At 42.7% G+C, this 25,803-nt stretch overlaps 1 protein-coding gene across 2 annotated transcripts in view; it reads left to right on the top strand.

Moving 5' to 3' along the window:
* The window catches only part of tango2 (transport and golgi organization 2 homolog (Drosophila)), a 33,894-nt gene extending 20,439 nt beyond the window's left edge, over positions 1–13,455 (top strand). Inside the window, exons 6-9 of one of the 2 annotated variants that reach the window (XM_052103821.1) lie at positions 10,018–10,085; positions 10,224–10,371; positions 11,945–12,049; positions 12,190–13,455. In XM_052103821.1, coding sequence (XP_051959781.1) covers positions 10,018–10,085; positions 10,224–10,371; positions 11,945–12,049; positions 12,190–12,310 — 442 coding nt within the window. In that variant the 3' untranslated portion in view covers positions 12,311–13,455. Of the gene's footprint in view, positions 1–10,017; positions 10,086–10,220; positions 10,372–11,944; positions 12,050–12,189 lie in introns of both variants that reach the window. The other variant, XM_052103812.1, reaches the window with a different exon arrangement.
* The last annotated feature ends 12,348 nt before the right edge of the window (positions 13,456–25,803 follow it).

Genomic DNA, 25,803 nt, shown 5'->3' with positions numbered 1-25,803 from the left:
CGTAGGTAAACCCTTGAGAGGGACAAGTCTACATGATTTTGAGAATCGGTCAGTAATTACCACTATGGTGGTGTATCCATTGGAGTTTGGCATGTCATGACTAAATCGATGGGCAGGTGGGACCATGGTCTTTGGGGTATTGCTAGTGGTTGAAGTAATCCCGTGGGCAATTTCCTGGGAGTCTTAAACCTGCACACACTTGACAAGACCTCACATATTTAGTAACATCACAAATCACAGATGGCCACCAGAAGGAATTACATACCAGAGTGATTGTTCTTTGGATGCCAGGGTGTCCTGTGCTCAATAAAGTGTGGACACATTGTACTACAAGCTCTACGTCTGAGAACTATCCAAAGTTCTTGGTTAGGGGACAGTTAGGTGGTGACAGTTTGTGCTGTTGTGCTCGTTGTATTTCTTCCATGATATCTCAACTAATCGGTGCAATGATGACGGATGGTGGCAGGACGGATCCAGGATGAGGTTGGATGTGGGGTGGAACAGGCCTGCGTGAAAGTGCATCTTCTTTTCTATTCTTGCTGCCAGGGTGGTAAGTGACTGTAAAATGTAACCTGGTGACAAACAATGACCATCGGGCTTGACGTGGATTCAGTCTCTTGGCTGCCTTGATGTATTCATGGTTCTTGTGATCAGTAATAACTTGGAACAGTGGACTGGCCCCTCTAACCAGTGACACCACGCTTTGAGTGCTGCCTTCATGGAAAGTAATTCCTTGTTCATCACATCATAGTGACGTTGTGACAGGACCGCTCCAATCCCACAATCAGAAGCGTCTAATTCAAAAAAGAAAGGAAGATTTGGGTCGGGGTGTTTCAGTATAGGAGCAGTCGTGAAGCTTGACTTGAGGGAAATGAAGGCTGTGTATGCATCGTCGTTCCATGGCAACTTGTTGGGTTTTCCTTTTGAGTAGTGGCATTGAGTGGTGCTGCAATGATACTGTAGTTCCTTATGAAGTGGCGGTAGAAATTGGCTATGCTGTAGTTCTTTGAGAAAGGTCGATGCCTTTCGGTAACTGCTGTGATTTTAGAGACATCCATTTCTACATCTTTGTGGCTGATATTGTAACCTAGGAACGTGGTATGGGAGATATGAAACTAACATTTCTCTGCCTTGACAAATAGCTAGTGTTCCTGGAGACATGATAGGACTGTCCTGACATGCTGGATATGTTCTTTGTTTTGAGAATAGATGAGGATGTCATCAATGTAGGCCACCACACACTGATTCAGCAGGTCTCTGCAAATCTCAATGACAAAAGACTAGAAAACAGAGGGGGCGTTAGCAAGTCCATACGGCATGACCAGATATTCATAGTGCCCCCTGGTGGTGATGAATGCAATTTTCCACTCATCTCCTTCTCTGATTCTGCTGAGGTTATAAGCACTTTGTAGATCAAGCTTAGGATAAATCTTAGCCTCATGGAGTTGTTCAAGGGCTGAGGGGATAAGTGGCAGTGGGTAACGGTATTTCAAGGTGACCTGAGTTCAGGCCTCTATAGTCGATACATGGATGTAGACCTCCATCCTTTTTCTCCAAGAAGAAAAAACCTGCAGCTGCTGGAGAGGTGAAGGGACGGAATGTAACTGGAGGCAAGGGCTTCCTTGATGCAAGTTTCCATAGCGAGAGTCTCGGGGCGTGACAATGGATTAGCCTTGCTTCTCGGTGGAGCTGTATTAGGCAGAAGTTTAATGGCGCAGCCCCATGGATGGTGAGGAGGAAGTAAAGTAGCTTTGACTTTGCTAAAAACTTCATTGAATTCTGTATACTCCTGAGGAATCATGGTTACTGTTTGGAATTCAGGGCTTTCTATGCTGGTGGTAAGACAAGGCATGGAGACATCAACATGGATACAATGTTCATGACAGAAACTTAACCATTGCATGAGCTCATCCTGGTTCTAGGATATAGAAGGGTTATGGATGGCCAGCCAAGGATGACCCAGGATAAGAGCGTGATTGGGTGAGTTTATGACATATAGTAAAATGTTCTCCACATGAAATAGTCAAATCTTGATGGTTATGGGAACAGTTTGTTGTGTTATACCAGTACCAATGGGATCGTTGTCAACTGTAGTGATATTAATTGTTGGAATGCATTGAATTGTGGGTATATTTAATTCTTGTACAATCTCTTGATTTATGAGATTCACAGCAGTCCCAGAATCCACTAGAGCTGTAAAATACTTTATATGATCACCAATGGAGATCTCTACAGGCAACAAAAAACTGTGAAGGACAGGTGATTACAAAGTTTGTGGTATTCACTTTCTGCCATCAAGGGAAACTTGATTTATTGTGTGGGCATGCAGAATTGAAATGACCTGGTTCACCACTGTAATAGTAAAGTCTTTCCTTATGTCGACATTGGCATTCCTCTAGAGAAACATGGGCTTAAACAACTTGCATAGGTTCGGGTGATTCAGTGGATGCCTGTGCCTGTTCTGAGACTGTAGACTTAGAAGCAGAGTGAAACTGGGGCCGTGGAGCATTATAAAGCATGTTATCTTGATAGCCATGGTAATGAATTCTGTTAGAATAGAACCCTCACCCTTGCATGTCAGTTCCGCCTTGAGTTCTTGGTGAATCCCCTCACGGAAAACAGTTTTCAACCACTTTGAGCCACTAGTGTCCTGAACAGAATTGCGTAGTCTGCTGCAGATTGATGGCCCTGGCGTAAATGAAGTAGCTTAACAGAGATATCTTGACCACCCGCTGGATAATCAAAGACTTCATGGATCTGTTGAACGAAGTAGTCAAATGAGGTCTGGATTTGAGGATCTTTGTCCCAAACTGCGGAGGCTCAATCTAGTGCTTTACCAGTAAGCAGAGACATCATAAAGGTACATTTCTACACATCTTGATTAAATGATTCAGGTTGATTAAAGAAATAGTCTTTACACTGATGTAAACAAAACCCGTTATTTCTCAGCAGAACCATCAAACTTGTCAGGAAGAGCAAAGCTTACCGGTTTAGCATGGGGAGCTGGCAGTGAGTGAATCATACACAGCAAAATCTGTATGGCTGGTGGCATTGTCATGCTGGAGGGTCATGTCAGGATGAGTCTGCAGGAAGGGTACCACATGAGTAGAGGTCGACGGATTAATCGGCCGATTTGTTTTTTAACATAATCGGCATCGGCCAATATCCATGCATATCAAGCCGATTATTAGGCAGGCGCATCTGTGGGCAGTGTTGTTGTGGACTACGTGTTTGACGCACACTGCCCCAGAGTCATTTTCCAGCAGAGTGAGCAGACCTCATCCAGTGCCTAAGGAAGGAGCTAAGTTCCTTGGAGAAAACGGTAAGGATTAAATTTGTATAACTGCTTTATATTTAATTTAAAACTTTTGATATGTTACTGCCAACTTCAAGAAAAAACGTGACAAACGCGAAAGGCTACTTTGGATACTGATAGCGTAGTTGAAGTTGCATTATCACAGCAGAAGGGTTGCTATCATGTCACAATAAGTAAGCAAGAATTTTGCAATTACAGACAGTGAATCTGAGACTTTTATTTGTTCTGTTTGTGTGTCTTATATTTGAGAGGGTTGTCACTCAATGCAGAGAAATAAGTAATAAAAAAGATACCAACGCACTATAGGCTATTGAAGGACTGGCTTTGGTAAGCTCGGACGTTATCGGTTCTGCTGTCGGTACTGGAGAAATACATTTATTATTGCTATAAAGAGAAAGTTATTTTATCTCGCCAGCCGTTTCTATGTATAATAATATGAAACCATTTGTCTGTGATGCAATTTAGCTATTCGCAGAGAGAGAGAGAGAGAGAGAGAGAGAGAGAGAGAGAGAGAGAGAGACGCGGTGCCACAGCGAGCACAACACGAGCCCTGCTTAATGAGTGACAGAACTAAATATTCAAACGTAGCCTGATTACACTTTAGATCTGTGATATTAGTTTCATTTTATTTTAGATTTCGCCTTCCAAAGATTATAAAAAGAATATTTATACATAAGCCGCATTCTGTCTAGCACAACTTCCTTCCTTCACAGCAGTGCACTGACATTTGTCCCTAAAACTCAAACTTAACGTCAGAATCAGCACGATCGGTGATTGTTGTAAAATGCAGTCTAGCTACTGTTGCTAAATTGCGGGACGCATTTAATAATAAAAAGAGCGCAAGAGATACTGTTCCCAAGGCGGCGCGCGCTCCGAAACAGACCGCAACGAGACAAGCAAAGTATAGGCTACTTTGGGTTTCATGTGCGCATCTAAACGATCAATTATACACAAAAATATGTCAAACGACCGGCTTGGTGATTCACTTAAACACAGTTTATGTTTTAAATGGACGTAGTTATGGAAATAGTTGGGGAGAAAATATGGTGCATCAGGAGCCTATTAGATCTGAACTCAGTCTTAAAGGGGAAGCGGTCTAATGAACATGCTGATGATTGAGCCATTACTGTGAATCAAACAACAAAAGGCAAAGAGAAAATCACTTACAGCTCTTGAATGAATAACTTATGCATTAATAAGCATTAATCTATCTATGATAAACTATGCAGTGTTATTTTACAATTGATTACTTTATTAGATTTCTTTTTAGACCACACCTGAACAGTAATGTTAGTAGACCTTCCTGAAATTAAATCACTGTGCCTATATAACGCTTATCTTTGTGTAATTGTTTATCTTTTGTTTAATATATATATATATATATATATATATATATATATATATATATATATATATATAACAAAAAGAACCGTTAAGAATACCGTTAAAGTACCGGATCGATAAGCAGTATTGGTAAGAGTAGTAAGACCATTAAAACCTTAACAATACCCATCCCTAGTTATGCCTGTGCTTCTCTTGGATGCTCTGAATATTGGATTACGTGTCTGGATTGCCCCTTAATTAAAGCTGCATTTGGATCTCAACCTTCGTGTCTCGGAGCAGTTCGTAACACCTGCTTTGTTTATTTAATATATTTGTTATACATTATTTATACAATATGTTTTTACATTATACATTTTTAATTTTAAGTGTACAAGTGCAGATTGGTCAAGTGTTCAATAAATGTATTTGTTGAGAAATTTTGTATCTAAAAGTAATTATTTGTGTTACATTTTATCTTTCAAATAAGAGGTTAAAAACAAGCACATATCGGCCAAATTAAATCGGCAGCATTAATCGGGCTTCGGCCGACCCAGATTTCAAAAGATCGGCATCGGTATCGACCTGGAAAAACCCATATCGGTCGACCTCTACACATGAGGGAGGAGGATGTCTTCCCTGTAACACACAGCATTGAGATTGCCTGCAAAGACAACAAGCTCAGTCCGATCATGCTGTGACACACCGCCCTAGACCATGACGGACCCTCCACCTCCAAATTGATCCCGCTCCAGAGAACAGGCCTTGGTGTATGCTCATTCCTTCGATAATAAATACAAATCCGGCCATCAACCCTGGTGAGACAAAACCATGACTCGTCAGTGAAGAGCACTTTTTGCCTGTCCTGTCTGATCCAGCGAAGGTGGGTTTGTGCACATAGGCGACATTGTTGCCGGTGATGTCTGGTAAGGACCTACCTTACAGGCCTACAAGTCCTTTTCTCAAGCCTCTCTCAGCCTATTGCGGACAGTCTGAGCACTGATGGAGGGATTGTGCATTCCTGGTGTAACTCAGGCAGTTGTTGTTGCCATCCTGTACCTGTCCCGCAGGTGTGATATTCGGATTTACCAATCCTGTGCAGGTGTTAATGCAGATGAGCAGGGACCCTGGGCATCTTTCTTCTGGTGTTTTTCAGAGTCAGTAGAAAGGTCTCTTTAGTGTCATACGTTTTTATAACTGTGACCTTAATTTCCTACGGTCTGTAAGCTGTTCGTGTCTTAACAACCGTTCCACAGGTGTATAACGGTGGTCGGCCAAAGTTATCCCAATTATTATTTCCGAGGCAGGTTTTGAACCCAGGCCACCTGTGTGATAGTGCTGTTTCTTAACCACTAGACCAGCAGGGATACGTACAATTCTATATACAGGTACAGGTATATACCTGACAAAGAGATTTACATATTATCCCCAGATAGCTAAATAGACCACCCGTTACATACAATGAGAGACAACAGAAAAAACTATATAAAACCTCTTAGTTGTATGCAATTTTCCTTATTTTTTTTAATGATTTAGCACACATGAAAAAAACTCATTATTAACTTATCTGGGAATATAGTTCAATACAGAATATGGAGAAAAAACAAACAAAAAAAAACATCATAACTCAATTTGTGCAAAATAAAGTTCTTCAATTTGTAATCCAAACTCATTTAAACCTATAAATTATTTCCTAACACTTATTCAAATGGGTTGTGGTGGATGTGTGAGTGTGTGTATTGGAATGGCAGGTATGTCTGTGAGAATGTAAGGAATACACTGGCCAAACAAACAGCACGGGTGGTTGATGGGGTTTCTCAGCATAATCTGCTCGTTCAATTTGAACTGCACTCAAAGCCACCGGTTTTGGGAATACCTGACTCATCCCCCACTCCTTTCTAAACCCTGTCCTTAAATACACATTTACCACTTCCTTCAATTTGTACTTTCGTCCAATCCTATCATAGCATAGTTGAGAGGAGGTGACAAAAGTTAGTTAAGTGAGAAAAATAAAAAAGGGTAGTACGGAAATCATCTGTACTGCCACAGGTGCATGTTCATTAATTGTTTATGGTTCATTGAACAAGCATGGAAACCATTGTTTAAACCTTTTACAATAAAGATCTGTAAAGTTATTTGGATTTTTACAAAATTATCTTTAAAATAGTGTCCTTAAAATGGGACATTTCTTAATTTTGGGTTTATTAATGTTAAGGGTGTAGTTAAAGATCCTTGGGACTTAGTTGGTGTGTTATACTAAAACCTTTGGGTAGTTTTGCATGAGGGTTATAGCTGGTAAGGGAAAAGTTTTAGGTTCCAACACTGCAACAGGCGATCTAGAAACCATTTCTCACTTGAGTAATACACTCCAAGGAGATTGTCCATGTCATAAGGGTACTATTGCTTTGGTTTAAGTGTCTTCTAAATGATTCTTTACTGACTTGCTGGAAGAGACCATACCGGAACATACTTCATCACCCTTTTGTGAAATAACAGTTAAAATATTCAGTATATGTCCAACAATACCAAAGCCTCTAATACAAAAACCATAACTTTGACTTGGTTGGTGGTTTTTAGCAATGATTATAGTGCATTGATACATCATTATACGGCTTTTTGGCTCTTTGTTTATGCGCCCCTTTCACTGAAAGGAATGCATTCGTGGAGACAGACAAGGTTATCATTAAAACCTATTTTGGTTGTGCCTGTGTATATTATTCAAAGCAGCTTTCTTTTATAGACATGGCTGATGTGATGGGAAGATATATATTTAAGCAATAAAGTACAAGAGGCACCTTAATGGTTTTATGAATCAATTACTACATAATACAATTATTAAGAACACTCATTTCTATTAAACCATTAATCTAATAAGCAAATTCACTAAGGGCCTTCCTCTAGAAGATATACAGTTGTGCCTGATGTGTAAACAATAACAGAACGTATTCTCTGTGGGTGCTGAACTGTGATATACACAGTTTGTTAGGTGAACAGATGTTTGCTATCAGAGCTGTTAGTTACTATATCTTTATCTACTATATTATTACCATTGTTTTCGGTTTGTAGAAGAATGAAACTAAATACAGAGAGAAAATAAAATTTGTAATTGTATTTTCTCTGTGCACTTAATATGCTTAAAAAAGTGTAGCTAAGCAAAATACCATTAACATTCGAAGATTCCAAAAACAGATGTGGTTTTACTGAAAGTCAGCACAATCTGCTACATTTATTCTGCATGCTTATTACATTTCTAGCACTTATAGAACAGGCTCTAATGTTCTGGAGTTCTGAGGGATCTGAAGTCCCTCCCTTCCTGCCTGCCTGCCTGCCTGTCTGTCTGTCTGTCTGTCTGTGTTTCTCTTTGTTGTGGTTTGCCATCACTGCCAAATTGTCCACCAGCACTATTTAGGTCCCTTTAAGAGTCCTTTTAAAAACCTGTAAATTGACCATTTTCCTTTTCCTTTTTTTTCTCCTGCCCCATTGAGCCATAAAATGTAAAGTGCAAAGCAACAACTCTAGAATTTCTCTCCTCTGAAACATTCATAGTTCCACACCACAGTTCCAGCTGAAATAATCAACTTCATTGAGTGTCCATTCATTAGATCCTTTTGTATGAAAACAGAAGTATGTCTAATCAGATCAATTAATGATGGAGTGAATGAGCTCATACATACAGAAGATTCACTCTCTTTAATTGTTAGCTGTAGGGAACAAATATGATTAAATTTGCATTATGGACTGATGAAGAACAGAGTACTACAAAAGTCATTTACAATTACATAATTTTTATCTATTACCCCTCCTATTGCTTTCAAAATCTGCATACATTTTTTGCATTCCCGGATACATTTTGACCCAGTGGAATTCAAGCTTATAAATCATTCATAACCCAATGAGTTTCATCTAAAAATATTTGTAAGTCATAAATAGATTCTTAACTGTTCATACATGTAAGAAGATTGATATTTTATGCCTATTCACTGACAGATATAAAAGTTATTTATTAATATGCCTTTATTATTTAGAAATACAATTTAAGATAAAAATCAAATATGCATAAACTACAGCAAAACCAGTGTGATACATGTGAATATATCTTTATTTTTGTGAATTTTTTCTAAATATAACATAATATACAATTTATATTAACATCTAATGTGAGCATTACTAGTAATTTGAATTTGCTATTACTCATAACTGCTTTATACAACTTGGTGGTCAAAAGTTATGAAACCAATGTATTCTTTTTTTCAACTAAACTATCAAAACAACTGTACAACTCAAGTATACAACAGTAATGCTTTTATTGCTATGTTTTTAAGCTAAATCTATTCTATTTATTGCATGAACTGCCAAATGTTGATGTCTAAAAATATCAGTATCAAAATATCATTTATATATCTTTTTTTTTATTTTCATTTTAAATGTACACTCCTATGAAATGAATAATCCAGTCGCATCAGTAGCCTAATAAAAAAATTATTTTACATTGAGCTGAACTGCTTCATTGGGGCCACCATATGAGATCTCATAAGCAGCTAAACACTACTCATTTTATCTTGGTAGGTATTATTGGATAATTTTGCTCATAGAATAAATTAAATAGAGCTGACTGCAAAAAGTGTATTTCTGCAATGGCATCAGTAACAGGATATTATTGCTTTTGCGTGGTGTCAGTATAAAAGATGACTGCTAAATGACTGCTAGCTCAACAAAAACAACGAATTACTGAGTGTACCTTTTTAATATTAGATTACATAAATTAGTATGTTATATACTGTAGATTATCTATTAATCCATATAACGCAACACCTCCCCAACCCCCCAAACCTCTACAGTAAACAGAAAGTTTGTGGAGGATATACAAAAAACTAGCAATGACGGGCCTTGCATTGAGAGATCCAACCATGGAAAAAAAATAATAATGTTGTCCATGCTGATTTATGCTTACTGTGTTCTAAGCTAATTCAGTGCTGATCAGCTCCTAATGATTAGAGGACCAAAACAAGAGAGCAAAGCCTTGTTTATCAACCTAATTTAATCTAGTTTATTCTCTTGTATTGTTTTTTAACAAGGATGCCAACTGTGGTGTAAGCAAATGCGGTTTTAACTGTCGGTAAACTTGGCAGATGAAACTGAGAATGTTTTTGTGTGTATTTATTTTCTGCTACTTTGTTTTATTAGTAGAACGTATGTGTTGATTTGCTTTGGGCACCAACTTATTCAAATTCTACACTTCTATTTATATTATGCATTTATTACATATGCATGGAAACGTTATCTGTATTATGTCAGATAGACTAAAATAGCTGTAATTTGTTTTTAATTGTGTTTTAGCAGTGAGAACTAATTCGTTTTTTTCACTGTGTTGTTGGATGCAGGGCCAATGAAGACACGTTGTGTTACTATGGAAACAAAGGCAGTTCAGAACCCATTCATCTTAAAGCAGGTTTGTTCAGTCCGAGACACTGATCTGTTTGTAACATTACACCTGAAACACCAAGTTTCACTTGTTCCAGATTTGTGGGTGTGTCTAATCCAGACAGAGCTCATAGCAAGTGATGTATGATCGTGTTTGTTTCAGCAGGAATTTATGGGTTAAGTAACTCTCTTCTGGAAACTCCTTGGAAAAAACTGCACCACGGCAAGCTGCTGTTCACCAGTGTAGTGAGCAGAATTCTGCCCTCTGATGGCTTAGTTCAAGAACTGATGCATATCCTCAAAAATTGTGAGCTGTAAGTTATTAAACTCATTCTCTTGCTTTTTTCAGGGGGGGGGGGGGTTTCCCCCAGAATTGTGTGTTCTGTTCTCCTTCTCTGTGTGTCTCTTTATCTTTTTCCATCTACCTTTATCTGTATTAAACAATCAGCCAAGCATTCGTCCTCTTTGATCCTCAAGAGGCACTCGAGACACAAAGCAAGGATTATTAGAAAGTTACTTTATGAAATCTTTGAAGCACAGGCCGCATGATTTTATTACAGCGCTGTTTTTGAAGCCTTTCCTTTTTTCTTACATTTTATAAGGTGAATGCAGGTAGACTATCAAGCAATGAATTTAAAGTATTAAAAACAACCTTACAACCAAAGTCACATAAGACATTGGATGTACCTAACATCAGAAGAATGCAAGCATCATTGTTTATCAGTATCAATCTATTTATTTTTTGCACATTTCCCTGTTATTTTGTCCCTTGAGTCTATTAGAGACAAATATTACAGCCAACTTATGTCGATATTGACCTATTTGATTATGATTATTACTTCTATTTTTTTTTACACATTTCCCTGTTATGTTGTCACTTGAGATTATTAGAGACAGATGTTACAGCCCACTCATGTCAGCAATGACCTTTTAGATTATGTAGATTCATTGATGCCAGTGAAACATTTAGAGTGAATTCTGATTAACTACTATGAGTCTTAGGCATTCTGCACCACTGAAATTTAATGTAATTGCATAGACATCAGGAAGGATGATTAGTTTAAAATCAGAGATGGTGATAAAGTATGTAAATAGTCTTTGTGTAATAGGAAAGCTCTTATCTTTGTTTTCTCTAAGCACTTTGCAGCCTTAGTCAGCTTGTATTTTTATGTGATATGTTGCTTTTTTCTTATTATTAAACATTTTCCAGCATTCCAGGCTACGGGATATTTTCAAAGATGTCGGCTGAGGCCATTCATTTTCATCTTGGGATCTCAGACTTCCGATACCCTGCCAGGTTTTATTTAAGCCATATCACCCTGCAGCTCATGACCGTTTGCCCACTGAAGCTAAGCAGGGTTGAGCCTGTTCAGTATGAGGATGGGAGACCTCCTAGGGAAAACTAAAATTGATGCTGGAACGGATATTAGGAAGGCCAACAGGGGGTGCTCAACCTGTGGTCTGGGTGGGTCCTAATGCCCTAGTATAGTGAAGGGAACTCTATAATGTAAAAAGGTTTCGTCCTTCAGATGAGATGTTTCTCAAAAAGAGTAGAGGTGTAACCCCGGTGTCCTGGACAAATTGCCCCCATTGGCCCTCATCAATCATGGCTTCCTAATAATCCCCATCCAATAATTGGCTCAATAACCTCCAATAGCTGGTGTGTGGTGAGCGCACCGGCTGCTGTCGCATCATCCAGGTGTATTCTGCACTCTTGTGGTGGTTGAGGAGAGTACCCTGTTCACTGTGTAAAGCACTTTGAGTGTAGTGTCAGAAAAGCGCTATATAAATCAGAAGATCAGATCACAATATTAATATAATTGTACATAAACCAATTTTAATATGAACTTTCCATGCCAAAGAAACTTACAGTACCTCTCTTCCCAGAAACACCCCAGACCCTGGACAGGAGAGTCAAGGTGTGGGCTACAGTAAGGCTATGCTGCGAGCCCTGTCTGCAGTGTGTGTTCGCTCACCAGGATACGGCACAAGGTGTGGGTCCCATCATTCCATTCTTACTCTTACTTCTCTCTCAATGGAGAAGATCAATGCATGCTGAACTTTCCTCTAGTTTTTAGGATAAATGTTGGAGCTTATAACCAGTGTCATATCTTTGTGTCTGGCCATCACAGGACCAATACTATAATCCTCATCGACCGAGAGGGAAATGTCAACTTTACAGAGCATAACATGCTAAACTGTGACATCAACCAGTGGAGCACAAATAGCTTCCATTTTAAACTGCAGGAATGATGACATGGCTAAGGACGTAAAAGCCTCACGCTGTGCCTTTCTCAAGCAACCCTCTGCTCAAACCATGCAGCATCACTGTTTCTATCAGTACGAAGATTAAGACTTTACTTGGACTTTCCAGTTGAAATGGGAAAAGTGTTAACTATTTTTATTATGGCACTGTTCTGAAAGGAAGCTTGATTGCACATTCTTGTTTCTAGATCATTTTTCTTTTTAGTTTTCCTCATAATGGTGTGATTTTGAGTGGATATGATTCTTTTTTCATCTGTTAATTATTATAGAAGCCAGATAAGTATGAGGAATGTGAAACAATGCTATTTATCATCAGCTGAATTCTGTTTTATCATCTGTCTGTTGGACAGAATAGTTGGGGGAGCAAAATGTTTACTGCCAAAGAATCACTGTTACACAAAAACAAATTCAAATAGTAAAAAATAAATTGTCTTCATTATGTTGCACAATGGTGCAGTAATAATCCACTAAATAGCACAACTTTCACTCAGGACACTTTGAAAAGCTACTGCCAAAAATGAAGGAACAGTGTTTCAGTCATTTTTTTAAAACATCTTATTGAGAAAATATTTTTTTTTCATATTAAATCAAATAATTTTGATTTAACTTTGAAACTGTTACAAAGTTTGAAATATGTATGGTTTGATATCTCCATTGCTGTGCTCACTCTACAGAAAGTTATCCTAAGATGACATAAATGCATTTTATGCCAGTTTTCAGGAAACTGATATGTGCCATTTGGTGTAATTTATTTGGTTGATAACAAAGTGCCTACAATTTGATATTCAGCATGTAAAATAATTATCTTTGGCTTATGTGTGCTTGTCTGAATCTGATGCACTTGTTTCTAATGTTATCAACGGTGCTGATTTTGCTTGCCATAGATGTTATAGTTTCAAAATTAGTCTCTGAATTAGTTTAGGAATGTGTTTTGCTTTGTATTTGCTGTTCACTCATATTTTAAACCAGTCCCAAATATCTTGTCTGAGCTGGCAAGAACACTTTATTATCAAGATACCTTAAAAGAGATAACATTCTTGTCACAAAGCTCATGTATTTGGTTAAGTGAAGTGACCTTCCTGTACGTAAGTTTCTCCTGTGTTCATGCATGTCATCAATAAAGCACTTACTATACGAGGACTCTAGTTACTTAACTAGTTACTATGTATTGCACAACATGACATTTAACTTAATGGACCCTTTTCACACTGGCTGTGATGATGCATTTCCTCCTTAAATTAGCAGGTAATCATAGCAAACCTTTTTACCTTTTATTTATTAATTTAATCAAAATGTATAAACACTATTCTTTTTTGTTATATTACCCTAATGTACATAAAAAGTTATACACTATTGCTATTAAAGTGTTTTTAAATACAGTTGCAGAGAAAGGCATCTTTCTCTCTTGTGCCATAATCCATCCATCACTATTTTTCTTCTGGAAAGTTGTGGAAATATTATAGTGGATTTTAACTTTTGCAGATGGAGCAAATGCAAAAACAAAAATAATAATTGCTATCGTCTCCCATTCACCTCTAAAGAAGTTTATCCATCTGTAGTTTACTTCAATGTTCAAAATCCGAAATGTGAAAAGAGTCCATTAGGGTGTGTTACTTCCATTTACAAAAGAGATAAGACAGATTGTGGTCTACTGCCATCTAGGGATATGCTACTCAAGAGTAGAAAGCTGCTCTTAAGCCCAAATAGTCAAGCTGATACAAAATTAATTGCAATCAAACAATATGTGAGGCTTTGCAATATGTTATATTTGTCTTTTCTATTTGTAATAGCTTACTTTTATTTATTACATTATATTTAGAGAAAGAAAATGACAGAAATAAATGACAAAACATTAACAAAAAAGAAGCCACTGAAATTGCATGTAGACCATTACTTCATACTTTAATTTAAAGGGATATTTCAGTCAAAAATTTACATTCAGATTAAGAATCAGAATGAGATTAATAGCCAAGTATGCTTACACATACAAGGAATTTGTCTTGGTGACAGAAGCTTCCATACAATTTGTATTTACAAATACAAATCTGTCATATACAGATAGTGCAAGGGAATGTAATGGCAGAAGAGGTAGGATATGTTGGATAAATATAAATAGACTAAGCTGTATATTGCACATAATTATTGCTCAATGGGGAAGTGCAGGAAAAAACTGTTCTTCTGCCTGATGGTTCTGGTGCTCAGTGATCTGTAGTGCCTGTCAGAAGGCGACAGTTCAAAAAGGTAGTGGGCTGGGAGAGTGGGGTCCAGAGTATTTTTTTCCAGCCCTTTTCCTTACTCTGGAAGTGTACAGTTCTTAAAGGGAGGGCAGGGACAACCAGTAATCCGCTCAACAATCCTAACTGTCCTTTGTAGTCTTCTGATGTCCAATTTCATAGCTGAACCAAACCAGAAGAGTTATAAAGTGCAGAGGACAGACTCAATAACTGCTGAGTAGAACTGTATCAGCAGTACCTGTGACAGGTTGAACTTTCTCAACTATCGAAGAATGTTCAACCTCTGCTGGGCCTCCCATTTCAGGTCATGTGAGATGGTAGAGCCCAGAAACCTGAATGACACCACTGCTGCTACAGTAATGTTCAGAATAGTGAGCAGTGTCAATATCCCTGGGATTAGGTGGCAGCGGGAGCGTGGTCAAGCATCCGTCCGGAGAGAGAAAAAGCGCTAAGGGTGCTTGCACCTGAGTGAGATTATGTCTAACACTTGTGTCTAATTTCAGTGAGCATGGGGAGAGTATTATAAAAACAGCCATGCCACCAGTAGCCGGAGAGAGAGACTGAGCCAGAAAGTGCACGTTTGTGTATTCTGAAGTTAACTGTATTGTGTGGCCATCGAGCCGTCTTTTGTTAATTAAAAGTCTCACCTTCATGAAGAATCCCATCTCCTGTGCCATCTCTGTCTTTAAAGTGTTACACTGGTGCCGACCCCCCCTGGAAAGTTAATGTACGTCCCATGGAGCCCTCCCATCAGCAAGCCCAGCTTGAGCTCTGCCAGGACCAGGATCGGCAGTTCTTCGAGATCTTGCAGGCTCAAGCAGAGGACCGGCATTCAATCCGGAGCCTCCTCGGCCAGGAGAAAGCCTTGGCCATGGCCCCTGATAACTGCAGCTCCCTGTCCCCACCCACGTTCTTGAAGATGGGGGCGGATGATGACGCAGAAGCCTTTATTGACCTGTTTGAGAGGACTGCAGGGATTTGGTGCTGGCCACGTGACCAGTGGGCGGCCAGTCTCCTCCCATTGCAAAACTGCTTTTAAAATGATGATTGTTCTGAAAAGTGCTATACAAACAAAAATTACTTGACGACATGATTTGACTTGGGGGTGTTCCTCCTGAAGTTCACTATAATCTCCACTCTTTGGAGCATGTTCAGCTCCAGGTTGTTTTGAATGCACCAGACAGCCAGCTGTTCAACCTCCCTTCTGTATGCAGACTCATCGTTATCCTGGATGAGGCCGATGACAGTGTCCTCTGCCTCAGGAGTGTCATCTGCCAACTTCAGGAGCTTGACAGAGGGGTCCTTGGCGGTGAAGACATTTGTGTACAGGACGAAGAGTAGTAGGGTGGTACAGGTGCTGGAAGTGAATTTCCCCAGTCTCAATAACTGTCAGAAAGCTGGTGATCCATTGACAGATAGATGTGGGAACAGAGAGTTAGTTTAATTTAGTCCGGAGAACAGCAGGGATGATGGTGTTGAAAGCCGAACTGAAGTCCACAAAAAGGATCCTTGCATATGTCCCTGGTTTGTCCAGATGTTGCAGGACATGATGCCCATGTTGACGTTATCATCCATGTTTGCTCGATTAGCAAATTGAAGGGGATCCAAAAATGGTCCAGTGATGTTTTTCAGCTTCTCAGAGTATCTAATCTATTTTGCCATTTTGTTTCTGGCCTGATTGTACAAGATTTTATCCCCACTTCTGTAAGCATCCTCTTTGGCCTGACAAAGCTGCCTGAGTCTTGCTGTAAACCATGGTTTGTCATTGTTGAACTTTAAATAAGACCTAGTAGAAATGTACATATCCTCACAGAAACTGATATATGATGTCACAGTATCTGTGAGCTTGTTCAGATTGGTGTCTGAAGCTTCAAAAACATTCCATTCTGTGCAGTCAAAGCAGACTTTAGTTCCAGCTCATCTTTATTGGCCTGCTCTTTACAGTCTTTACTACAGGTTTTGCTGATTTTAGTTTCTGCCTGTAGGTTGGAAGAAGATGAACCAGACAGTGATCAAAGAGTCCCAAAGCTGATCTAGGGACAGAGTGATATGCATCCTTGAATGTTGTGTAGCAGTGATCCAGTACATTTTTGTCTCCAGTAGTGCATGTAATGTGCTGTCTGTCTTTTGGCAGTTGACAATGGCTCTGTTTTGGCTGTTTTAAAATTGCAGAGAATAACAATAGTGAGTCTGGTTATTGTTGTTCCATGTCTGTGATCTGCCAGCTGTTGCAGCTGAGGTCATTCTCTCATCATTTACTCACCCTCATGCCATGCCAGATGTGTAAAACTTTCTTTCTTCTGCTAAACAAGATTTTGAGAAGAATATATCAGCTCTGTAGGTTTGTACAATGCAAGTGAATGGTGACCAGAAATCTGAAGGTCCAAAAAGTATATGAAGGCAAGGAAATCCATACTCCAGGGTTAAATCCATATCTTCAAAAGCAATATGATAGGTATGAGTGACAATATTTTTTACTATAAATCTATAAATCACTTTCACTTCCACATTCTTCTTCTTTTGTTTTTTGGTCATTTGCATTCTTGGTGCATATCGCCACCTACTGGTCAGGGCTGGTCAAAGGCGGAGATTTAAAGTAAAAAAAGGACTTAGTGATCTGATTCTCATGCACACATATCATATCACAGCTGAAGATATGGATTTAACCACTAGTCATATGGAATAATTTTATGCTGCCTTTATGTGCTTTTGGACCAAAGTTCTGGCTACGATTCACTTGCATTAAATTTACCTATAAAGCGGAGATATTGTCCAAAACAAATTTCTGCAGAAGAAAGTCATACACATCTGGGATGCATGAGGGTGAGTAAATGATGAGAGAACTTTAATTTTTTTGGTGAACTATTCCTTTAACTTAAATTTATTTTTTAACTTAAACTTTTTTAAGCTTCAGATTGAATACTGAATCTACAGAAATAAATAACATTAGTTGCAGTGAACAAAATGTGTTTACTCACTCTTATATGTCACCTCATAATTTTTTGGTCGCATCAAAAGGCAGTGTAATTTTTCTTTAAGTGTTTCCTTCATCCTATACATTCGCAGTCCATTCTGTACATTTTTAAAACTCATCAGAATCTGTCATTACATCCATGTTCATAAATTAGATGTTGTATTTGTTCTTCTCAATGTCTTAACCCTTCCTGGATTTCAAGGGAGCATAATGAAATGTAAATGTAGAGAAAATTAAAAAAGCAGCTCTCACCCTATAATGGTCAGTTGTAATAAGTAAAATCTCAATTCATATACTCGAAAAGGGGTAAATTTACTACATTTACATTTACATTTATGCATTTGGCAGACGCTTTTATCCAAAAAGCGTCTGCCAAAGCGACTTCCAGTGCACTTATTACAGGGACAATCCCCCCGGAGCAACCTGGAGTTAAGTGCCTTGCTCAAGGACACAATGGTGGTGGCTGTAGGGATCGAACCAGCAACCTTCTGACAAACTAAACAGTTGTGCCATTTTTGTACATGGTATTTCAGTTCAAAAAGCTTCATCCAGTTCACTGACCAGCAACAATGTCTTCATCAGGCAAAATGTACATCGCAATTTAAACCAACAGTTGAGAGCAGGCAGTAACATGATTTTTTTAAAGAGGTGTGGACATATTCTATCATTCATATCATCAGTAATTCATCAAATAATTATCAAATTAGTGCATATCCAGATGTGCCGTTTTGTCAAGCGCACTTTCAGTATGATTAAGAGATGATTCAGTTGTCTAGATCACAGTAGTGAAGTGATGCTGTATACAGTGTGTCAATTGCGGTGGTCTGCTGCATCCTCCACTATATAGCATTAAGGATTGGCCTGCAAGATCGGAAATGCGAGTGCAAATTGCGTTCAGCACAGATTTTGTGGGTGTGTTTGCGATGCATAATTCCTTAAGTGAATTGGGCAATACAAACACAGACAGCGTGTGCCACTAACTGGCGCTTTTACCAGGCACAGCTCATTCTTAATGAATTCCCCCAAAATCTTTTAACTATCAATTCATAAATCTCACACAGACATGATATCAGCCTTATGTTTTACTCATTCCTTGGTAAGATAAACAACTGCAATAAATAGAGGAAATTTGTGATGAGAAAGAAACACTTTCTCCATATCATCTATTGTGTTGTAGCTTAATGGTTGAATATCAGTATCGATGATATACTCTGACATATAGAATGGTGCTTTGCAACATTTTAGTTTAACTATTTTTTAGTTATTTAGTTTGATGTAATGGAATGTTATTGCACATGTTTAAAACTGACTGAACATTCGCTATGATATAAGGAAACGAATCGGTTACCTTACGTAACCTCGGTTCTCTCTAGAAGAGGGAACGAGTATTGCATAAGCTAGCTTACGCTACGGGAAAGATTCATCTTTTCTGAGATATTGAAGCCAAAAAATTATCCTTCATTTTGTATCCATTGTCAACGCAGTGCAGCAACTGCATACCTTGAGCGGGCTAGCTAGCGAGCTCATAGGTTGCTCTGCGGCAACTGCTGCAGCCTATAGACGAACTTGAGTGAACTTGCGTCCAATGACAGGTGCCCGCGCCGTCACTGTATCAAAGCCCGCCAAAATGGGCGTGGCTAGAGTGCATATAAGTGTAAGTTCGTAGGCTGGAACCCTGGTTTTCATTGAATGAAGCTGAAAATCGCCGTGGCGCGAAAGCACGGCCGGCTACGCAATACTCGTTCCCTCTTCTAGAGAGAACCGAGGTTACGTAAGGTAACCGATTCGTTCTCTTACGAGAGATTCTCTCGTATTGTGTAAGCTAGCTTACGCTCACGGGAACCCATTGTCAACGCCGTGCGCTCAAGCATCCACTGTATGAGCCCCAGGGAATTAAGGGGGACCCGGGGAGCCCTTATGAGTGGGGAAATAATATTTGGCCGGCAAGAATGCGGGTCATTGATTGTGTAATACATAAGCACATAGTGGGAAGGAAGCGACAGAGCGGCGGTGCCGGTCTGTGTGGAATGTGTCCCATCAGTGCAGCTCACCAGGGAGCTGTAGCGTATTAAACCGCTAGTAGTTTTGCCTGCAGGGCGGGCACTTCCAGATTGTAAAATCTGACAAAGGTGGAGGGAAGCCCAGCCGCTGCCACACATATGTCGTGAATGGAAATCCCGCTGGACCATGCCCACGAGGAGGCCATGCCTCTAGTGGAGTGAGCCCTAATGCCTAACGGGCATGGTAGGTCTTTGACACGCACTACGGCAGCAATAGCGTCCACTATCCATCTAGACAGTGTCTGTTTCGAGGCAGCGAAACCTTTGGTGCGCCCTCGAACGAAACGAAAAGCTGCTCAGAGCGCCTGAAAGAGGCGGAGCGCGCAGTATACAATCTCAGTGCTCTGACTGGGCAAAGGAGATTGGCGTCGCGTTCGCTATCGGATGCTGGCAGCGCCGATAGGGAAATGATTTGTGCTCTGAAAGGAGTACCGATCACCTTGGGGACATAGCCGTGTCTAGGCTTTAAAATGACCTTGGAGTCACTTGGTCCAAACTCAAGACACGCAGCGCTGACAGACAGCGCGTGAAGGTCTCCCACACGCTTAACTGATGACAGGGCAGTCAGAAAACGGTTTTGAGTGAAAGGTATTTCAAATCCACGGATTGAAGCGGTTCGAAAGGGGGCTTTCATAGCTTCGAGAACTACGGAAAGATCCCAGATAGGAACCGATGGGGGCGCGGGGTTCATCCTTCTAGCTCCCCTGAGGAAGCGGATGACCAGCTCGCTTTTTCCCAGTGACTGGCCGTGCAGGGGTTCAGCTGAACGCCGCGATGGCCGCCACGTACACTTTGAGCGTGGATGGGGATCTGCCCTTATCCAGCAGCTCTTGTAAAAACACGAGCAGCGACGACACCCCACATGTCCGTGGGTCCAGGTCTCTGTTGGTGCACCATTTTGAAAACACAGACCATTTGGACGCATAGAGTCTTCTCGTGGAAGGGGCTCTAGCGTGTATGATAGTGTTTATTACTCCTTCTGGCAAAGCGACGGGTAGTCGTTGATCACCCACGCTGCAGCGCCCAGCACTCTGGGTGGGGATGCCAGATCGTGCCGCGAGCTTGAGAGAGGAGATCTGCTCTCACTGGAATGGGCCACGGGCTGTCAGTGACAGCTGCGTAAGCTCCGGGAACCATGTCTGATTCTCCCAGCGCGGGCTATGAGGAGCACCGAGTGACGCGTTTCCTGATCCTCTGCATTACCTGTGGCAATAGCGAGATGGGAGGGAAGGCGTAAGCGGGCGGTTGGGCCAGTCCTGGGCCAGCTGCCCTCGCTTTCGAGAAAAATACTGGGCAGTGAGAGTTCTCTTCTGACGCTAAAGAGGTCTATCTCTGCTCTGCCGAATATGCTCCATAACTTCTGGACTGTTTGAGCGTGCAGGGACCATTCCCTGGGGAAATGTTGTCTCTGCACAGTCTGTCTGGGCCGCCGTTCAGGTGGCCTGGCACGCAACGCCGCCCTCAGCGAGCGCAGGTGGCACTGGGACCAACTCAGTATGCGTTTTGTCAGATGGAAGAGGTTCCTGGATCTGACAACCGCCCTGACGGTTTAGATAGGATACCACAGATCTGTTGTCCAAACGGACCAGGACGTGGTGACCCTGAATGACCGGGAGGAAGCGCACGAGCGCGTACTCGACCGCTATCATTTCCAGACAATTTATGTGAAGGAGCTTTTCCTGAACTGACCATAGGCCAAAAACCGGAGAGCCCTCGCGAGACCGCGCTCCAACCCGTGTTGGACGCCGCCTGTCGAGATGACTTTTGGCGAGATACAGCTCCCATCGCCACTCCCCGCTGATACCATTCGGCCACTGCCCAGGGCTGCAGAGCTGAGATACAGGTCTGAGTCACTCTGATCGGCTGGCGCCCGTGGCCCAAGCCCGGCGAGACGCTGGGTGTTTAGCCAATGCTGAAGCGGGCGATGCACAGTAAACCCAGCTGAAGTACTGCTGCGGCTGAGGCCATGTAACCTAGCATTCTCTGAAATTTTTTCAGAGGCGTGAGGCTGTTCATCTGAAAGGACGCGGCTAGTCGCTGAACACGGCGCGCACACTGTGTAGATAAGCGTGCCGTCATCGCCATGGAGTCTAGTTCTATTCCAAGGAAGGAAATTGCCTGACTGGGCTGTAGTGAGCTCTTGGTCCAATTGACTGCAAGACCCAAACTGTTCAGATGACTGAGGAGAACTGTCCTGTGAGACAGAAGCTCCGTATGTGACTGTGCCATAATCAGCCAATTGTCCAAATAGTTCAGAATTCGCAAGCCCTGACTCCGCAGGGGTGCGAGCGCCGCATCCATGCACTTCGTGAAAGTACGGGGTGCTAAAGACAGGCCGAACGGAAGGACGTGTATTGATAAACCTGGCCGTCAAAGGCGAATCTCAAGAATGGCCTGTGACGGGATTTATCTGAATCTGAAAGTAGGCATCTTTCAGATCGAGAGAAATAAACCAGTCCCCTGGCACATTGCGCCGAGGAGTTTCCTGATTGTAAGCATTTTGAACTGTCTTTTGCGAGCACCTTGTTCAAAACCCTGAGATCTAATATTGGTCTGAGGCCGCTGTCTTTCTTGGGGACAAGAAAATAACGGCTGTAAAACCCCGACTCGCTCAGAGAAAGTGGCACTCTCTATGGCCCTCTTGCAGAGAAGGTTTGTTATTTCTGAACGGAGCATGCAGGCTGCTTCCGTGTTCACAGTAGTTTCGAGCCAGCTCTGAAGCGGGAGGGCGGCGATCGAACTGTAGCAAATAGCCCTGTTTTATTGTGCTTAACACCCATTTGGATATCCCTGGGATAGCTTTCCACGCTTTGAAGCGTAACGCTAGAGGGTGAATGGCCAAGTCGCCCTGATTGCCGCACACAGCGCAGCTGAACAGAATGTGTGAGCCGCTTACTGTGCTTATGCATGACTGCTCGCAGACAGCAGGGACAGGCTGTTCTGTGAGTGACTTCCGATTGAGGTGAATGGGGTCACATCTGTGAAGTGATGCGCGAGCATAGTCACGGGCATGGGACTTACATACAGAGAGGTGTTTGCTGGCCGTGTGACAGAGCCGGCAGAGAAGGGCGCCGCGACGGATTCGTGGGCGCGTTTATTGACTCTAACACTCGAGCTGGCTGTACCTGCTTTATGTGAGTGGGCTCTGATAGGGACACGGAAGTGTAATGCTTGTGTGTAGGGGTGAACACTGGATTGTGGGCACATTTTCTACACATAAGGCATGTTTGCTTTTCACAAGATTTCTTTGGGTCGCCGTGAAAACGGCATTTGAGTGCAGGCAAGCGGGCAGTATCACCGGCTTGTTGGCTGCTGAATCCACCACTGCAGTAGCCTGAGAGAAGGGACTGACAGGGGCGAAGCTTTGACAGTGGTCCGGCCGCGGCGGGACTGAGCCGTCGTTTCCTTAACAAAGCTAGGAGGACTTCGGTTGCTCAGGTTTCAGCGCAATCTTAGGCCGAGGCCCGCGGGGGGGCGGCGGTCTGCGGCAGTCTGCGGCGGCTGTCTGAGCGCGTTCTAGGGTGGCCGCCCTGTCGACGCTGAAAAGTCTGGCTTTGCTGAGCTGGGCGCTGTGAAGAGGCTCGTGCAGGAGGCTGGTCACGTGGGCGGCCTGCAGAGGAGCTAGCGCGACGAGGCAGGAAGAGATTCGTGGCTTGGGTGGCTTTCTGGACTTCCAAGAAACGGTCAACAATGCCACTCACCGCGGAACCGAAGAGACCGGACGGAGAGAGCGGCGCGTTGAGGAACGTGGAGCGTTCAGCTTCTCCCATGTCGGCTAGCATTAGCCATAGGTGTCTCTCGGTCACAGTCAGCGCGGCCATGCATTTCCCTAGGGCTTGAGCTGCAGCTTTGGTGGCGCGAAGGGCGAGATCCGTCACGCTCCTTAGATCTGAAACAGCCTCTGGGTGCCTGCCTTTCTCATCCCACTCTCGAAGAAGGTCCGCTTGGAGGATCTGTAAAACGGCCATGGAATGCAGAGCAGATGCGGCTTGGCCGGCGGCGGCATAGGCGCGGCCAACACAGGCGGAAGTAGTTCTGCAGGCCTTAGACGGGAGCACTGGCTTAGACCGCCATCTAGCGGAGTGCGGGCAAAGGTGTGCTGCTACCGAATCCTCGACCGGGGGGATGGAAGAGTAGCCCCCTCGGTGGCACCGTCTACCGAAGCAAGAGAGGTGGAGACATGGGATCGGTTCCTGGCCGAGAGAGGCGCGTTCCACGATTTAGAGAGCTCGGCGTGGAGTTCCGGCAGGAAGGGAGCGGCCCGGGCCATGGGCGCCGCGCGTCGACAGCTCTGAAGAAAGCAGCTGTCGAGTCTGTTGGGAGCCTGCTCAGAGGGCGGTGACCACTCGAGCCCGAGGTGGTCGACAGCCTGTGTGAGGAGGCGCGTTAGTTCTTCCTCGACTCTGGTGCGGGTCCTGCTGGATTCCTGGGCCGAGGAGGAGGCTTGGGAGCCTCACCACTCCTCGCTGTCCAAAGCCATGATGGAACAGCAGCCCTTATCCTCCGCCTCGTCATCCGAGATGGCAACAGTGCGGCCGCTTGGCGGCAACTGTGCGTCCCGGGGGGGCGGGGAGGGTGAAAGCGAGGCTCGAGGGAGAGGCTCCGGCGAGGTAGTCGCTTCTAACACCAGTTCCGGCAGCCTTTGGGAGCGGCGCTTCTCTGCGCCGGCGAACGAAAGGCGGCGCAGCGGCTTCGGTTTTGAGTGCTTCGAGTCCAGCCCGCAGGGTCGACATCGGAAGCTGCTCGCAGAGGTCGCATCCGCCGTCATCGAGGGCGAGCTCTGCATGTTCCAGTCCCAGGCAGAGAGCGCATATGAGGTGGTGGTCTCCGGCGCTGAGAGGGGCGCGGCATGAGGCGCAGGTGGTGCGAGGCATCTTTAAAAAGACGCTCGTTGCTCCTTTTGTGAAGTTCGCTGAGGAACTAGCTTGCTCTAAAAAGGATACGTCGCCGGATGGCGTAGCTGCCTTAATTCTACGTGGCATTGATTCAACAAGGTGCTGAAAGCATTCTTTAGAAATGTTGGCCCATATTGATAGGATAGCATCTTGCAGTTGATGGAGATTTGTGGGATGCACATCCAGGGCACGAAACTCCCGTTCCACCACATCCCAAAGATGCTCTATTGGGTTGAGATCTGGTGACTGTGGGGGCCATTTTAGTACAGTGAACTCATTGTCATGTTCAAGAAACCAATTTGAAATTATTCGAAATTTGTGACATGGTGCATTATCCTGCTGGAAGTAGCCATCAGAGGATGGGTACATGGTGGCCATAAAGGGATGGACATGGTCAGAAACAATGCTCAGGTAGGCCGTGGCATTTAAACAATGCCCAATTGGCACTAAGGGGCTTAAAGTGTGCCAAGAAAACATCCTCCACACCATTACACCACCACCACCAGCCTGCACAGTGGTAACAAGGCATGATGGATCCATGTTCTCATTCTGTTTACGCCAAATTCTGACTCTACCATCTGAATGTCTCAACAGAAATCGAGACTCATCAGACCAGGCAACATTTTCCAGTCTTCAACTGTCCAATTTTGGTGAGCTCTTGCAAATTGTAGCCTCTTTTTCCTATTTGTAGTGGAGATGAGTGGTACCCGATGGGGTCTTCTGCTGTTGTAGCCCATCCGCCTCAAGGTTGTGCATGTTGTGGCTTCACAAATGCTTTGCTGCATACCTCGGTTGTAACGAGTGGTTATTTCAGGTAAAGTTGCTCTTGTATCAGCTTGAATCAGTCGGCCCATTCTCCTCTGACCTCTAGCATCAACAAGGCATTTTCGCCCACAGGACTGCCGCATACTGGATGTTTTTCCCTTTTCACACCATTCTTTGTAAACCCTAGAAATGGTTGTGCGTGAAAATCCCAGTAACTGAGCAGATTGTGAAATACTCAAACCGGCCCGTCTGGCACCAACAACCATGCCACTCTCAAAATTGCTTAAATCACCTTTCTTTCCCATTCTGACATTCAGTTTGGAGTTCAGGAGATTGTCTTGACCAGGACCACACCCCTAAATGCATTGAAGCAACTGCCATGTGATTGGTTGATTAGATAATTGCATTAATGAGAAATTGAACAGGTGTTCCTAATAATCCTTTAGGTGAGTGTATGTTACATGCACCTAGATGGCATTGAGAAATACATTCATATTAAAGACTTCATCCATATGCATGGTGTAGAACATGGACCTCCCTGCTCTGCAGCCAC

This window comes from Xyrauchen texanus, chromosome 3 (genome assembly GCF_025860055.1).
Source record: "Xyrauchen texanus isolate HMW12.3.18 chromosome 3, RBS_HiC_50CHRs, whole genome shotgun sequence".
NCBI classification, from domain to species: Eukaryota; Metazoa; Chordata; class Actinopteri; order Cypriniformes; family Catostomidae; genus Xyrauchen; species Xyrauchen texanus.
The sequence above is the reverse complement of the archived record's forward strand: the minus strand, read 5'-3'. Positions and strand labels throughout refer to the sequence as shown.